This window comes from Alosa pseudoharengus, unplaced genomic scaffold, assembly GCF_046254945.1.
Source record: "Alosa pseudoharengus isolate Yale_2024_CS ecotype anadromous, Long Island Sound unplaced genomic scaffold, YU_APseudo_1.1 YU_APseudo_1.1_scf_1, whole genome shotgun sequence".
Classification (NCBI taxonomy): domain Eukaryota; kingdom Metazoa; phylum Chordata; class Actinopteri; order Clupeiformes; family Clupeidae; genus Alosa; species Alosa pseudoharengus.
In genome coordinates this window covers 44,185,057-44,203,354 of record NW_027468564.1, presented here as the reverse complement: position 1 = coordinate 44,203,354, position 18,298 = coordinate 44,185,057, and the positions used below count along the sequence as shown (strand labels likewise).

General features: G+C 40.2%; 1 protein-coding gene across 4 annotated transcripts; it reads right to left on the bottom strand.

Moving 5' to 3' along the window:
• Positions 1-5,028: 5,028 nt before the first annotated feature.
• LOC143102635 (cytochrome P450 3A30-like) lies at positions 5,029-18,157 on the bottom strand. Of its 4 annotated transcripts, none has more exons than XM_076266408.1 (13): positions 18,078-18,157; positions 17,869-17,962; positions 17,594-17,646; positions 16,516-16,677; positions 16,327-16,471; positions 14,677-14,765; positions 13,871-14,019; positions 12,283-12,410; positions 12,104-12,185; positions 10,550-10,710; positions 9,897-10,123; positions 9,583-9,745; positions 5,029-5,305 (listed from the first exon to the last, which is right to left on the bottom strand). In XM_076266408.1, the coding sequence occupies exons 1-13, from the start codon at positions 18,149-18,151 to the stop codon at positions 5,201-5,203; spliced, it is 1,632 nt and encodes a 543-aa protein (XP_076122523.1). In that variant the 5' UTR covers positions 18,152-18,157; the 3' UTR covers positions 5,029-5,200. The 4 variants fall into 4 exon arrangements, with proteins under 4 accessions (XP_076122523.1, XP_076122604.1, XP_076122689.1 ...); XM_076266489.1 differs by having other exon boundaries at positions 16,573-16,677; XM_076266574.1 differs by having other exon boundaries at positions 12,250-12,410; positions 16,327-16,440; positions 16,578-16,677.
• Between the last annotated feature and the right edge of the window lie 141 nt (positions 18,158-18,298).

Genomic DNA, 18,298 nt, shown 5'->3' with positions numbered 1-18,298 from the left:
TATAACAGCCCCCAACATTCCTTCTCTAGCTAGGCTACACACTGCCAATGAGTCAGCAGATGTTGATCAATGACGCTCAGCATAGACCCAGTGTGGAGCCAAGCATGCACATACCAGAACAGACACACACACACACACTCTCTCTCTGTCTCTCTCTCTCTCTCTCTCTCACACACACACACTTAATTTCTATATTAATAATAACTTTAGATTTATAGAGCACCTTTCAACATACCCAATGTCCATTAACAATGGAGGAACCTCTGTACACAGTAGCTGGCACATGGTTATGCAACACCTGTGATGATAACACAACTCAGAGATTTGCCTCAACATCGTCTCAAAGGAGAGAGATTACAGAAAATATTTTCATTTAAACTAGTCAACATATTCATCTCTCATGACAATAATATGCCTGTGGAAATGAGCAAAATACCACAACATTTGAAAAAAGTCAATATATTTCACAAAACAATAAATGTTAAATATGTCAATAAACATGCCATACACTGTACAAACCCTATATAAATATTAAAGGGACACCAGGCAAGCCTGATGCTTTTTCTCTACGAAACTCCCCCTAGCGTCTGTACGTGTCGATACATGTGTGAGCCCTCGCTCGGTCTGAAGCTCGATCTTTTCCTTTTCTTTGCATCTTCTGTCAAGGGTTTTCGCTGCTTCTTCGCCGGCTCTGCCATTATACACACGTTTGTAACAATCGCTAGCGTTTCATTCGCCTCTGTGCTGTGGATGCAGGATGTAAACTGATCCTGCTTCTCGCGATGTCTGAGACTTTGTGAGACTGATAGGTCGGCAGGTACGATACACTGAACTTGCAAGCGGGATATTCTTCCTACAGGCAGTAGGGGCGGGCGAGAGAGTCTTCATTCGCCCTGTAATGAGTCATTTAACCATATACCGACTTACGAAGATGAGTAATTAACACGAAAATGTTGCCTGGTGTCCCTTTAAACAAAACATATTTATCCAACTGTCAGTGGTGTGCACAGGGGTCAGGGTGTAACCTTTAGGGAAGTTTCCTAATGGCTGCCCCTGCAGTGGAAAATATGTGGTAGGTGCCCTTACAATGGGATACACTTGAAGTTCCCTACAGGTACCTTTCTGATGAAAGAAAAAAGTGAAGTGCCCTCTTAGATAGCACAGTGGCACTACGAAGTGCCCTCTTAGACAGCACAGTGGCACTACGAAGTGCCCTTGCAATGGAAAGGAACAAATCCCAGTAAAATGAGATGTAGTGTCCTAGTCTTCCTTACCATGTGCCCTCTAGGGAAGGTTTTCCCAAAGTCAGCGCCATGACGTGAGTCTAGGGTGCCACCAAATACTTGTTCTGTATTTCTGCAAGGAGCAAATCAGTTAGGCTAATATCTAGCTGACATTATGATGTTATCTTATCTGCTTTATCCATATTTTCATTGGGCACTTCAGGCCAAGACATTCGGTGTTACAGTAATAACACAAGCAGTCATGTCACTGCAAACCCTCACCCCTATCTCACAACGGAAAAAAAAATTAGACCAAATTCCAAAATATGGTCTAATTCAGTTTTTCTCAAACTTTTTCAGACAAAGGACCACTTAACCAATAAAAAAGAAACGCACGGACCACCTAGCTAAAAAAAAAAAGATTACACCTACTTCAACAGTATAATAGCCTACACAATATTACATTTTGAATTTCAATCTTGAATTTCCCCATGGGGATCAATAAAGTATCTATCTATCTATCTATCAATAGGCCTACTCACTGAACCACCTTGCTTATTGTCTTTGCACTTTGCTTATTGTGTCAGAAGATTCATATTATTTACACTACATAGACAGTGTTGCAGAACTATTTGGATTTACATACAAGTTGGTTATTGCAAACAACTCATCTATATTATATTTTACCACGTCTGCTCACGGACCACTTGGGATATCTTGCGGACCACCAGTGGTCCCCGGACCACACTTTGAGAAACACTGGTCTAATTAATCATAGGAGGACTAAGATGTGGTCTCTCACACACAGGTTATGTATGTCTTAATTGGGCCCGTCAATCAAATAACACAGTTCATGCTGTGATAATTATGTGTGATAATCATGCTTATCATGCTTTGTAATTGGCATCTTTTTTCACAGCAAGATGCCTTAAAAATGTTTATGGTTATGTCAAAACCAAAGTAAATTTCAATCAAATGTATTTCCATAAAACCCACCAGAATATAAATTAATTTAAATAATTGAATCATTTAAAGAGTCATTCTTTTTTAAATATTCTCGGAGGGGGGGCGGGGGGGGGGGCGTCCAACTTGGGGCTCTCTTCATTTCTGTGCCCATGGGCTCATGCTTCACAGACCATAACCATTTGAGGTTGGGACCCCACCCCATGTCATGACATAGGTGTCCTTTTAGTTTTTTCGCCCCTGTCTTTCAGGAAGTCTATGCACGCCACTGCCAACTGTAATGGGTTCATCTCATCACAGCTCATTCATTGGCTGACTCATTCTCAAATGCAGTCTGTATAAGTCCATTTTGATCTTTAAACCATTCAGTCATAGACCTCACCTTTAAACCATTCAGTCATAGACCTCACCTTTAAACCATTCAGTCATAGATCTCACTTTTAAACTATTCAGTCATAGACCTCTAAACCATTCAGTCATAGACTTCTAAACCATTCAGTCATAGACCTCATTTAAACCAACACACAATAGACTCTTCCCAAAGACAGTAACAACAGACAAACAGAAATAAGTAAACATACACAAAATCTGCTGGGGAAAATTGTCGTTGTATTTCACAAAAAAAAAAACACAAGCACTAAACGTCTCTTTCTCTAACAAGAAATCACACACATACAAATACACTAAGAACAGATAGCCTGGCTAGCGCCACCACTTCTCAATGAGACGTGGTCTGGGAACCAAACGTTAATTTTCTCGTATTTGAAAAAAATGCCCAGATCCGTTTATTGGGTGCCACGGATGTCTATCAAATGTGTCTGTGCATAGCTCATCATCGTCTTGCTTTCCCCCTTGTTCTGTGATTGGTCCCCTATCTCAGGCGAAAATTTGCTCCATGGTCTCCAGGCTGCATTAGGCTACCTTAATAATATAAAAGCTTAAAGTGGTCAACTTTTTGATAAATATACACCTAATAAGGTAGACAAGTGAGATATAGACTATTTTCAAAAGATGTATTGCATCATTTGCCAAGAAATTTCAAGAAAAAAATGGAAAAAAAGAAAAAATATATTGTTTCATTATTGAAGAGTTCAACAAAACATTGTCATTGTCACTCAAGTATTTATCCTCACTGTCACTGTCTTTTTAATATTGGTGCACATCTCCTCAGAGCCTTCACACCTGCAAAGTTGTGTGAATGGTAAGTTGTTACTCTTGCAAGAACACCTTCTACTGCATTGGCTGGTAAGACAACAGCACTTCACAAGCTCCACAACAGCCTCCGGTGCTGGTGGAAGTTTTGACAAAACAGGAGCCCATTACCCATCAATAATTTGCCTCCATCCCAGTGATAGCGAGTCAAGAATTGTGATGTAGTCCTCGGTCATCTAAAATAAAATGGTAATTATCTAACATATGGTAATTTATCGGATTTTTACTCAAAATGACCTTGCCGCTGACCTTGAGAATGTAACTCTGACCTTGAAATGACCTTTATTTGAACTCTGACCTTTTCAGTTACCTCATAAATGAACTAACCACCCCAGAAAACCTATAGTTTGATATCAAAACCATCAAAATTGATCTATTAGACCCTGAAATATGATTTTTTTGTTTTTCAGCGTCTCCAGCTGCGGCAATTTTGGAAATATGCCAATAAAAAATTTGCCACCGCCTAAATTTGATGTTATCATCAAGAAATGTTGACTATATGCCCTAAGGATGCCAAAAATGCAAAAACCTCAAATACTATTTTTTTTAAGGGGTTCAACTAAATTTCCTCCTGACTAGTAGGCCTATATAATCGTGTGATGCGTCCGATCAGCGGCATCTGGTGGTTGAATGTCATCGCGCTATCTAACATCGTTCGCCAAACATTCTAATTCTAAATTGTAAATCTTACACAAAAGTATAAAATAATCTGAACTTCATTCACTCTACCTGTATAGATAAAGACAGACTTGCAGAACAGGCTGCAGGGCAACAGTCTGACAGCCTGCATGAAAGCATAAATGGTCCGCACTTGTTAAAGAGTGCAATTAAGGGCCCTTGAATTGTTCTTTTTAAAACCAAGGAGGATGCCTGTAGCGATGCTGTCAGCTCTGCCATAAGCAGTGACTGTGATCACCTTTGCACATTTTGAAAATGTTGTTTTGCACTTCAGTGTTGTATAGTTTGTATACTGTTTGTTAAAATTGCACACATTAAAGGAGAATTCCGGTGTGATTTTGACCTAAAGTGTGTTGAAACATGATACTGAATGTGAACATATGTCTCATAGCTTACCTCGGCTTGTCCCCTGCACTCAGAAATCTGGCGCTAGTTAGCCAATGCCAACAGTTTTTCGTTGCGGTGCCTCGGGCATCGGCCTAGCCATGCAAATAAATCACTGTTTTACACCATTTAAGGCTCGAAGTAGCTCCATACTTCATTGGTAGACTTCCGAGGGCCTTGACATTTAAAACGAGACATTGAGAACTTTGAAAAAGCACTGGTAGTTTATTTACAAGACGATTTATACAGACAGTACCTTAAGGAACTTTACCATTCGACGCCATCTTGAATTTACGATAAGTCGAGCGACGAGTATGAACGAACAGGTATGATAAGAGATCAGATTCCAAAAATAATTCTGTGGAAATGCATGGATTCCATTTGCTGCTACTGGAAGCAACTGAATTTTGGAATCTGATCCCTTATCATACCTGTTTGTTTTTACTCGTCGCTCAGGTACACTGCAGGTAAGCTTGGGCTCTCAGCTTAGAACCTCAATCTCATAATGCGCTTTAGCATGCAATAAACCCATATATGGTGGCATGCAAAAGTTTTAGCTGCTGTTGAAAAATGTAATTGATGTGCAGATGCTTTCAAAAATAATGTCATGAGTAAGTGTTGCTTATCAAAGTTACTACAAAAAGTGCAGTAAACAACAAAAACAAATTGCATCAATGTTTTCTGTATGTGTGGATCATATGCTGCATGATTGGCACCCCTGGTCCAGTGCATGTGGACGCTCAGCCTCGGGGAGGCAGTTGTGCTCCAGCTGACCGAGGAGACAGCTGCAGTTTGATGGGTCTCTTGGGAGCCATTGTAAACTGACACTCCAACTCCACTGGAATCTAAAGGGGAAGATAGTAGAGAAATAAAGGGGAAGATAAAGGAGAAATAATATATTTGTTATTTCAATGATGCTAAATGACTTAAGCTACATGCCTACACAATGCCAGCGATTTTACAGACTCACAAGTTGAAATTGTTTTAACGTTGTTGTGTGACGTTTTCTGTTGCTGTTACTTTGGCTCCAATTCATTTAGCTGAATTACATTAGCATTCCATGGTCTCTCGTTGCTAGTCTCTTCTATGTCTGATTGGGGCTTTGCAATGAACAGCTACAGAGACAGTCCCCCTAAAGCAGCTGGGTTAAGATTCTTGCTCAGGGGGAACAATGGTGGCAGCCCCTGAACCAAACTCACTGATGAGGGGTGCCCGGTGCATGATGTTTCTTACCGGCCCAGAATAGCTTAGGACCCGCCGTGAATATGAGCAGTGTTTCCCATACATTGACTAATCTGTGGCGGGGCGCCACAAAATCAAAACCGCCGCCACACATTAATATTCTATGTTTAATTTAATTTAAATTAAATATAAGATCAAATCCTTGCATTGAGCTGCGCTGTTTACGCACGCAGCCTTTCCTTGCCCCGCCCCGCTCTCTGTCGTAGACCGCTGCCCCTCCTCTGCATGTGCATTTAACAAAATATTCACGATTGTGGAAGGATTGTTGTTGCCACATAGAAGCATTTCATAGAGGACATCTGGCTAAATTGCTATTAAATCCGCTTAGCATCGTGACCATGCTGCGCAAATTTGCTCAAAACTGCTGCATTGAAGTTAACTCTGCTAAGGTCTTATCACAACATATTACATTACATTACATTTGGCTGATGCATTTTTTGCCAGAGCGACTTACATATGTCAACTATATTACAAGGTATACTCTTGATCCCGTGAGGGAAATTTGGTCTCTGCATTTATCCCAATCTGTGAATTAGTGAAAAACACTCAGCACACAGTGAACACACAGTGAGGTGAAGAACACACTAATCCCGGTGTTCCAGTTTAGATGGTGAGCAGGTTAACTGGTGATATTTGCATAAAATCAGTGAATATTCAACAAGACCCTGCCTACTTCTTAATCTGCTCTGTCTCCGATAGTGCAGGTTTACTAGCCTGACGTAGTCATACTCAATTCTAGTCAGAATATGAGTCTGATACTGCTTATTAAAAATAATTATGTTGAACAGTGATATGCTACAAACATGTTAAACAGCTGGGAAAGGCTGTCGCAAATCCCTCGAACAGGTAGTCAAACAGAGATTTCAAAGAACGAGGGAACATGTCGCAATAAGCCTAATCAAAGCGTGCTCAGATGACGTGATAGACCAGGCGCTGTTGCTCACCTGTCCATCATCGTAAAGCCTGATTTGATTGGTCCGCCCGATCTAGGGCGAGCACACTTCCACCACAATGGAATCGATGGACAAGAAAGTTGATCGGATTAGCTCCTATATCGTCTATACCACTACACTACGAGCCGCTGAAATTGATGCCGGATTTCTATGTATATATTGAACTTTTAGTCAAAGTTAACACAGGTTAACATATGTGAGAAATATACGCCCATGTTAACTGGTGCTATCACAATTTAACATGGGCATATGCAAGCCTCAAAACAACAAAGTAGGTTCATGTTTGCCTCACATACCTAACTGTACAACAAACTGGCATGTCCCCACTAACACTTTATTCCGTTTTGGGGGTTAATAATATGAAACACGTCAGTCATGTGCAAAAGTTATCATAACTTAGTGTTATCTTAGTCTCGGTGAAGTTATGCAGTGAGCTGTCTAGTGATTTGAAGTGAACATATGAAATTTATTTTCTCCGAGTTAGACTTCTATTATTTAATTTGTTGGTTCTAATTTGACGACACAAAATGGTCATCATGGTAGCATATTTATGGATTACAAAACTTTTATGTAGGCCTAGCTATGAGAGAGTTTGATGACAGATGTTGCTGTTTCAGATTCCCATATAGCCTAAATTAGAAAATAGTTTACCCTACTGCTCGTTCACTGTTGCAAAAACATTCACGTAGCCTAGATGTGTTTGCTATAATGAATATCTTGATCGATTTACAAATAAGCTGTCACAAGACAACATAGGCCTACACATTCATTTAATAGGAATACCATGCTATTGTAGAGATACAAAATGACCAATGGTGCAACTGGTTAGCGGGCTGGCCTACTACTGCTAGCTTGCTATTTTAGTGAGCAGTTCGAGGCCCACACATGATCATTATTTTTGCGCATTATAATCACGATGTATGATCTGCCCACAAAAAAGAACAACGTCTGAAGTGGGGTCATGCATGCAGTTTTTTGTAACTGTTTTGGTATGTGAGGCAAAATTAATCTGCATTATTCAAGGTTTGCATTCGGTGTCATGTCACCAGTTCACATGGACATCAGGATATCAGTAGCTAGGTAGCTAGCTAGTAGACTATGCACTATAGATTAATGATAGTTGATGATGGCATTGAAGTGACTGCTCTCTGTGGTGTAGGGTTAGGGTTAGTTTTGATTGTGCTGATTGCAATGAACATTTTGCCTCCGCGAGACTCATGTTCGAAACCCAACAAAACCTTCGTTCTTTTACTTTGACACTTTCCAGTTTGCAGAGCATTTTGTGTGGATAATGCTTAAGCGGACATGCATTATAAGCTACATGAACTGGTGATTTCCGCGTGTTTTCGGCAAGACCTTACTTCATATTCTGTTTCACTGTGGGCTTGTGAAAATGTGAATCTCGAGAGGCGGAGGCAGAGCAAAGCGCTGTTAACAAGTAGGCAGGGTCTTGTTGAATATTCACAGATTTTATGTAAATATCACAAGTTAACCTGCTCACCATCTAAACTGGAACACCGGCGCATATTAGGCTACATTGAGGAAACTAAACTAATAAGTTATGCAATCAAGCAGTATCTCAAAGCTAACGTTAGAATACTTTACTCATTTTTTTCCGGACCTTGGAGTGACTGGGCATTTGATAAGTGGCTCTTTCAGATTTATATTTGAGAACCCCTGCTGTAGGGAGAACAGCCAAAACATCCTTCTTCTCCACAAATGTCTTAATTGCTTAATTGTTACTGTTTTTCTATTAATGTTTTGTACAACAGACGGTATAGCGACATCTTAACATCTAGCTTCTCTAGCAACAGGCTTTTTGTTGTAAAACCAACCGAAGCAAGCTCAGTTGACATGAATAACTAGGCACCGCTGATTACATGTTTATGGTTAATCATCTTTGAGAAAGTTCGATTTTACCGTTTTTAGTCAAAACTCGTTAGCCTGGAAGTGACCCGGGCATGTCAGTTCGCCGCTACAAAACGCTATTTTTATACATGCCCGGGTCACTTCCAGGCTAACGAGTTTTGACTAAAAACGGTAAAATCGAACTTTCTCAAAACACATCCGAATGACATGAATTTGATGTCAACTCAACGTATGTACTCCCAATCATCCGTAAATTGATCTAAAGTGCATTTTACTCCGGATAATTCCTTTAAAGTAATTTTGGACTGTAACTAGATCATCTTTTCACTTGCTAAGTTGAGTAGGCTAAGTTAGTGTTAATTGATGTGAATGAATGACAAAATACTTCACCGGTGAATTCAGAGTAGCAAGAGGGCCTTTTTCGGTAGGTTGATGTGTATATTATAACTGGCTGCAGCTTAAAATTAGAGGAGTGTTGACACAGCAGTTTAGCACGTGCGTGTGCGTTTGTGCGTCTTGGCATACATGCTGAACGTGACATTGGGGTGTGGCTGCATCGTTGATTCTACTTTTGAGTCGAAGTTCGTGATTGAGATGTAATTTCGATCAATTTCAATATAAAATCGAAATCGACACCCCTAGTCCAGATACATAGTCTCTGTCTGTTCTTGGTCTTGGATTTTGTTAAATAACTTTGCGACTTATATCTTTTTTTCCTCTTCATGATGCATTTTTTGACTGATGCAACTTATACTCCGAACTTTGCAGTTCACCATTAACGGACTAGTTACATTCATCCCTCTACCCTTGTAAATTAGTAAAAGGCTTTGTGACACACTCAGAGGAGCATCAGGAACACTGATGGTATTCTTCTCTGTCTTATGAGAGTGCAAAGACCAGTGATGGACTGAAATTAAGTAACTTTAGGTAGAATAACCGCTGGCAAAGTAAGATGTCGCGTGACTAATGTTAACTCAACTTTTGGGCGACAAGGGAATCACCGGCTGTCTATACCTGGATAAGAAGATGGGTGTTTATCACTTGTGTTCCTCTCTCACCTCGGTCTCGGCACAGGTGCTGATGGTGAATCTCTGCAGCAGCTCCACGATGGCCAACTTCATGCTGATGAGAGCGAAGCGCATCCCGATGCAGTTCCTGGGGCCGAGTCCGAACGGCATGTAGGTGTACTGGTCAATGCTCTCCTTGTTCTCCTTACTGAACCTGCATGAGGGAGAGACATGAGACAGTGGCAAAATACACGTGAAGGGAAAACAAATATTGGAAAAACATTTTCCTTTTGTGAAAAGATCCTCAGTACAACTCAATTCAATAATTGATCTCTCTTTCTCTGTGTCTATCATCTCTCATGTACCTCTCTGGTTTGAAGGTCTCAGGGTCGGTCCAGATTTCCGGGTCTCTGTGAAGAGTGTAGGTGGGCACCATGACAACGGCATCCTTAGGGATGATGACACCACCGACGTCCACGGTCTTCTTGCAGGCTCTATCAATTCGAGGAACAGGTGGGTACAAACGCAGCGTCTCGTTTATCACACTGTCCAGATACTCCATCTGCATCAGGGCTTCATACTGGACTTCAGCCTGGACAGAGATGGGAGCGGTTCTCACTACCCGACCAAAAACGCATTCATATTGCACACACACAAACACACATTCACACACACACACACACACACACACACACACAATACACAAAGAACACACACAATACACAAAGAACACACAAACAAACAATAACAATGGGTAAACACACACACAGACACACACACACACACACACAATTACTGAACTCCCATTAGGCCTACTATGTTTTCACTTGATTCAAAATTATTTCACCACTGAAATATTTTGAAATGGCCTTCACTGCCTCAAATCAGTAGCTAACCATTATTACTGGCCTGTGTGATACCATTCACATTGACAATGATTCCACTACTATGAAAAACGTCAAAATATCTCTTTTTGTTGATCGAGAAATATAATATCTATAATAAACAGAAAGGTGACCTTGTCTGGGAAGACTTCATCAATCTCATCGTGGAGCTTCTTCAGGGTATCTGGGTTTGTGGCCAAATTGTAGAACAGGAAATTCATAGTAGAACTGCTAGTCTCGTAGCCGGCAAAGATAAAGACCAACGCTTGAGACAGAATCTCGTGATCACTCAGTCCTAGATGAAAGACATACAGCAGATTGTAGTGAGAAGAGTTTTATTTAATAAGATAGTAAAAGACTGACAGCCTTTTTATTTATTTACTTTATTTATTTGACAGTGACAACAATCATGAATTGACAGGCAGGATGCTGTAAAAAAAGGGGGAAGTTAAAGGGGAAATCCGGTGTAAAATGGATTTTGGACATGCTTAGCATGATAACGAGTTTGAACGTTTGTTGGGTAGCAATAAAACGCTAATCCGATGCATTCTAAACTAGCCTGTTTTTAGCCGATGCTTCCAAAATGCTAACACTGGTGGCGATAGGCATTTCTCATGGGAAAAAGATTGCTAATTATAAACCATTTAAGAGGCTCAAAGTAGCCTGACGCTTTGGTAGTATAATGAAGGTCCTAACAAATAAAACGAGGCATTGACAACTTTGTAAATGTAGATAGTATATTAAAAAGGACTGTATACAGACAATACCTTGAGTCGTTTGCCAGTCGACGCCATCTTGAAATTAAGTCCCTACAACACAGATCTTGCGTGTTTTTGACAGAAGTAAATGAGAAGTAGCTACTACAATAAAACAATAATAAAAAAGCAAACAATAATACAAAATAAAAAAGACGCATGTGTCTAGGTATGTAAACGTATGGATAGCAAATGCAAGCTGGATCTGAAGCTGGAACATGTTTGGTTTAACTTAAAGGAGAACTATGCAACATAAAAGGTGCTCGAAGCGATGTCACACAATTTTTTTAGGCTAAAACATTTTTTTGTCACATCACCTCACCATCCGCTAGCTGCCTGTGTCCTGAATACACTGTAAAAAAACGTAATCTCTGGCTCCAAAAACGGCAACTAAAACAACCTGGGCCAACCTGTGGGGTATACTACGAAGCACATAAGACATATCTAGGCTATGTAGACATATCGAGGCTTCACAAAGCCTTGACTCAGGGGTATACGTTAAGTGATACTATGATAGCAGTTATGTGATATATTTGAAAGTTTCATGTGAAAAGGTTTTGCGTGCGCACACGAAACTTTCATGTGCTCACATGAAAGTTTCACGTGCGCACATGAAAGTTTCACGTGAGCACATGAAACTAAACTTTAGATTTTTTCTGCTCATGTCCCCTTAGGGGCTCCGTACTATGGTACCAACAGTATTCGTGACTTCTAGAAACATTATCTATGTGAAAAATTGCCCGTTTTCCTGTAAGCTATGTTTTGAGTTTATATTTACAACTTGGATAGTTGTCACTTTCCCTTCACTCTATAGGCATTCCTGGACCCTTTAAGGTAGGATTAGTGATACTGGAGAAGAAACATTGACATTTCAACAGCCAAACAATTCCAAAGAATATGAGTATTTATTTGGTTCTGTGTGCTGACATATACCTTTGTGAGCACCATCTCCGGCTCCATTTTCTTTCTGAGGAGCCTGGGAGTCCATCATCAGTTGTAAGAAGTCCACTCGATTCTGCAAACATGAGAAGATATGCAGGTCCATGGATGAACTTTACCTTCCAGGTTCCATTTTTTACCTTCCAGAGTTCCAGGTTCCATTCTTTACTGACCTGGTGAGAGTTGGCTTCCCTCTGAGACTTAATGGTCTGCAGTGCAGCAAAGAAGTAGTCCGTCACAGACACAGGGAACAAAGAAAAATTCATTTTCTCTAAGATGGGTGTCATGAAAGGGAAGAAACCTGAAGGTAGTTTGAAGCAGAGAGACAGAGACGAGGTAAAATGAAGTCTACATGAAGCAAATTGGTTGGTAGGCTACACCTTAAAAGTCCTGAAGCACTAACAAAAAAACATGGCTTGAAAGTGGTCAGAGATAAAGTCCTACTGTAAATGTAAAAATCTTTGAGTATGAATATGAACAAAAGTTTATGAAGGTAAATTAACCCATCTAATTTGTATATTATGACGTCACTGGATGGCAACCACCTCGAATTATGCACCTTTCAGTAAATACTGTATGTTGAACATATTTCAGCAGTTTTACTTCCTTTTTTTGTCATTTCACCCACATAACAAATTAACAGGAAAACAGTCAAATGTAAACCAGCAATAGTAAACTATTACTATAACCAAAAACCCTATGCTACTATACAATAAAGTAGCCTGGTCAAATCAGTATCAATTGCGGGTGACTTTGTAGCTCTTCAGAGCCCTATTTTTTACTACCCCTGCTGTCTGTACCACGTCTATTATGGACACCATCATCACAATTACCACTGGCACCTTCAGCTTTGTTAGGCAGAGGGTCGAAATAAGCATGGTGTGCTTAGTGGACACTGTGGCATACACACATAGACGCACCTCCATTCACAGACGCACCGTGACTATCACTGTCAATAGACGATCGATCATAATCTCCAAAAGGCAGATATTCTCCTTCAGAATAGGTGAATAACAGACCCAAGACTTTGTCACACGTGAACTTTTCTTTCAACATTTGGTGTATTTCTGCTTCAATTTGTGGCCTGCACAAAACTTTGGCCTGCATCGCTTCCGAGTCATACAAACAAATTCTTGTCTTCTTTGTGTTTTTTGCGTGTAATACAAGTAGCCTAGGCTACTTCATGAAAACTTTGTGCAGCGAATTTGGGCTTGAATCGAAGCTCTGGATGTCTGCCAACTAGGTGGAAAGTGCAAATGATATGTCACCGTACTTGGATCTATCATCTGTTTTAATCAGTGCCATTGTTTGTTGCAATTAAAAAATACCCTCAAGGGCCAAAATTACATTATTATTTTGACATCAAGTCACATGCTGGAATTGAGCCGGACCCGGGCCAGAAGTGGCCCGCAGGCCGGGAGTTTGAGACCCCTGATCTACATGCTACTTAGCCTGGGTGTTCCCATGCTGCCTTGCGCGCGATTTGATTCACGCTGCTAAGGCAGCCTGGAGACCATGGAGCAAATTTTCGCCTGAGATAGGGGACCAATCACAGAACAAGGGGGAAAGCAAGACGATGATGAGCTATGCACAGACGCATTTGATAGACATCCGTGGCACCCAATAAACGGATCTGGGCATTTTTTTCAAATACGAGAAAATGAACGTTTGGTTTCCAGACCACGTCTTATTGAGAAGTGGTGGCGCTAGCCAGGCTACATGCTACTGACACTATACTGTGTTTGTGTGGCTATACATTACCAATAATCAGGAGGAGTGGGTTTAACACGTCAAACTTCAACATTTTCTTGATGTTGGTGACAAAGGGGTCTTTGGGGTTGTTGAGGGAGTCGATGTCCACACTGAAAGCAGTGCTGGTCACCACGTCCATGCTGTAAGCGCCAAAGTACCTGGAAACAGAAGAGGCTTTGCCCTCATACTCTTCTCTTTCCTCCAGATTAGTTTTTCTCTATGTGTTTATTATTCCATCCTTTTTTGCATGTCTCTTTCTGTCTCACCAGTCCTTCTCCCTTAGAGCTACTGTATATAGTATATGGATAGACAATATTATGCAGTGGTGGTGGTATAAGTATATATACTCTCTTGATCCCGTGAGGGAAATTTGGTCTCTGCATTTATCCCAATCGGTGAATTAGTGAAACACACACAACACACAGTGAAGCACACACTAACCCGGAGCAGTGAACTGCCTGCTACAGCGACGCTCGGGGAGCAGTGAGGGGTTAGGTGCCTTGCTCAAGGGCACTTCAGCCGTGGATGTGGGCATGGGAGAGCAGTGCTCAACCACTTCCCCCGCCCACATTTTTTCTACTGGGTCGGGGATTGAACCGGCAACCCTTCGGTTACAAGCCCGACACCCTAACCAGTAGGCCATATACTTAGATATGAAATGGACTGGTCAGAGTACATAATGGTATATTATTTATGGTATTTCATAAATAATGTGAGGGCTTCCAACAGAACCTTAGCCTGATAATAATCTGGAAGATTTTGTTTTGTATTCTGGGACTCTGTTTTCCACCCTGATAGTTCACAGAAGCGCTCACTCTTTAGTGTCAGATGGTCTGCCCAGGTCTGCATCCTTCTTCATGCTGTTCACCAGGGTGTGTGAGTGGGTCTTCATGATCCCAAACATCTGATGCAGCAAAAACAGAGAAGATCAAGTTGTTGTCTGATCCTGTATATGTATGCATGTTTGTATTTATTCGGCATCAGAAAGAATGTACCACTGTTCATTGTACAAGATAATACATTATTCTATATGTAATGCTGGTCATATGAAATGCTTCTCAGTTACTGTGCTCTATGATTTCAAAACTATTTTGAGAAAATTTCAGTGCAACCAAAAAACTCAGCTTTAAGAAACTCAAATAGCCTGCATGTGATCATTGTGGATCATTAAGGCTACTTTGACAAACTCTTAGTCAGCTGTATATCCTCTGATTTTAATATTTGTTTTGTATTTGGCCTGTTATGAAATCATGTATTGAACAATTTATGCATGCATGTAGAAATTTGTTGCAAATTCAAAACCAGATTACTCTGGAACGGTTAACTGTACAAGGAATGCTTTACACCTTTGTGTTTGGCAAGGTCTGCTGTTTTTTTATTCTGATATATGGTTTATCGTGTGTTTAAGGAAGAGTTTGTGAAGTATTCCACCGAGATGAATGGGAAGAGAGATGGGCGCAGAACTGTATAGAATAATATGATTTAATTAAAGCTACTTTTCTCGTGAACTGTATACCACAGCAACTAGCGGCTAACATTGTTTAAAAACTCAGAAAAAGCTATTCCGTGTGATGTGATACATGTAATGTATGTGTGATGAGTAGGCTACTTCGCGAGTAGTTCAACAGAGAAGAATGGGTGAATTTGGACGCACTTTCTTTCTTGCTGTGCGCTGTCACTTTCTGCACTGCCAGACTAAATGCGCTGTAAATGCTAAGATTATTTTGACAGGCCATAGGCTAAACAGAAATTGCTATTAGTGGGATGCAAAGCAGAATATTGAAAGAAGGGGGCACCAAGGCCACAGTGGCCTGTGTGAACCTCTGATTTTCAAAGGGGCATCACGGCCAGCGCAAAGGGCAACGCTGGCCATGGCCGTCATGGCCACCGTGAAATTCCAACTCTGGCTCCGCCCCACAGGAAGTTGAATTTGAATTGGAATTAAATTCATGGCAATTCAAAGAAATTCCACGTAGTCCCACAACAGAAATAATGTAGAATCTCATACTTTTAGTGTCAGGAAGGTTACTTTGGATATGTAGGCTAATTGGTATACAAGTAGTTCAAACTAATATTTATAGAATACGTAATGCAGTCATATCTGGCACATACTGTAAAGCTTCATTGTTAAAAACTACACTTATTATAAGTTATATGAAATTCTTTGAATTTAATTGAATTTCAATTTTACTTCCTTTAATTCAAATTCGAATTGCAATTCTAGATCCTGTTTTTGACCTCAATTGAAATTCAATTCAATTCTGAATTTTGCACAACTCTGGTACTTTAACAACATATCAGTTACATAAATGCATGACAACTCAGTAATTAGGGTGTAAGAAGTATTCAGATGATAAGATTTCCCTTATCAATCTATCTATCCATGATTTATGGGCTGTCCAGAGTGCACTTTCCCAGAAAGACTCTGTGTGTGTGTGTGTCTCTGATAAGAAGGAGATACACACCTCCTTCAGGCGGCCACTGGTGAAAGATGGAGACAGTACACTACGGATCCTTCTCCAATGTTCATTCTCGGCTATGCCTACAGCGTCATACAGCTCTCCATTGAGGCCGACATTCTGTAACAAAGCACACTCAGATTTAGACCCACTTTATTCAATACTTGCATCAAAATGAAAATGTCTTTTGTTTACTTATTTGTTAAGTTTATTAAGTGCATATATTTTCTGCATATGAGATGTGTTTTCAGCTGTACCCGTCTGTTGGTGAAATATGAATAGCACTCCTTGACCAGGACAGTTTTGATCAACTCTGTGTCCATGATGCAAAGAATAGGCTGTCGACCCTCAAAAATTCTAGAGACAGCACAAAACGAACTTTATTTTTATAAATGATATACACCTACAATACATGACACTTATTGTTCAATTCCATTCCATCACACTTTTGTTTTTATTATTATTACTTATTGACTTTATTCCTACCCCTAGTTTACAAAAAATGATTTACAAAGTTTAGAAAGTCTATGAAGCAAGTATTTTACTGTACACAGCAATGCGTAGATTACAATCACATACTGCATCTGTCATCTATCATGATTTACTTTGGGCTATTACATGTTAAAAATGTAAAATCATAACAAAATCATAATTATAGGTGACCTGACCATAACCTTCCTTTAATTTGTCAATTTCGCTCTCTTTTCTTGCCATGCTGACCAGCTAAAATAATGCCAATTTCATTACTGTAACTAACAGCAGTTCCGCAGGATCATGATCTTCCTAGGGAGGGCCCCATAAAGGCGTTGGCTCACTCCGTACTAATCTAATGCACATTTCAAATGAAAGCTGACTGTAACGGCAGGTCCACATTGTCATGACAACCATGGTTGGTTTTACTGAAGTCTAGTCTAGTCTACTTGTAACGTTGTCAGAGTGAACTTAAGATTAACTTCCTTGAACTTTACATTTCCTAAGGCCATGCGACTGGCAATGTGATAACAACAAGAGCAGGTGTAACTGTGCTCAACAACTCTTCCACTGGTCAATCATTTAAAGTGGGTTCAGTCTTCAAATTAATGCCTGCCGTTTATTTTGCACATTAGTTTTGTGATCTAGATTGTTGTTAGGTGAAAAAAACCCACTGACACCTTTTAATTACCATAACATACAGTATATCGTTCACACGTCATAACTCAAAATACTTTTACATTCTTACAAAACTATTTAAGACAGCTGGATGTGTGTTGTGTATGATTAATGAGTTTCTTACCCCCACATCTTCCCATACTTCTTGAAACATTCCATGTCAAAATGGTGGAGTCCCTAAAGTAAGAGAACACTGGTGAACAAATGTGCATTTTAGCCGGTCAATGCCTACGGAGCCCTATATATTTTTTTTTTTTCACACACACTATAAATTAAAAAGAAAATGCCATTGTCTTTTGAGTTGAGTTTTGATTCTGTAAAATCTCCTTTTGACTTAACAGTAGGTCTGCAACTTAACTGAGAGGTGACATTTAGGCTCAATACATAACACAGACCAACCTTTCCGTAGTTCAGCATATTTCCAAAAAACAGCACTGGCTTTGGACCAGGGACCCCCAACTTCTTGAAGATTCCATAAGGCCAGTATCCATACCTATGACAAAAACACATCACCACTTCTTTCCCAGTCTTTATAATCTTGGATAGCTTTTAGGGTTGCATTTCTATGATCAATAATGTTCTGTGGACTTAATCTTAGTTCAACTTACAACAACAACAGTCCCAGGAACAGCAGGAGCAGCGTCCATGTCTGTGTTGATAAAAAGGACAGGTAGCTCAACATCTTCGAAGCTTCAAGAGCAGGTTTTCTGAGACTGTGTGAGTGTCACTGGTTTGTGGAATATCAGAGCTGTAGTGCTTTGACACAAATACCAACCCGCACTCGTAAATCATTAACATGTAAAAGAACGTTGAGTCCGCACACCAGAAT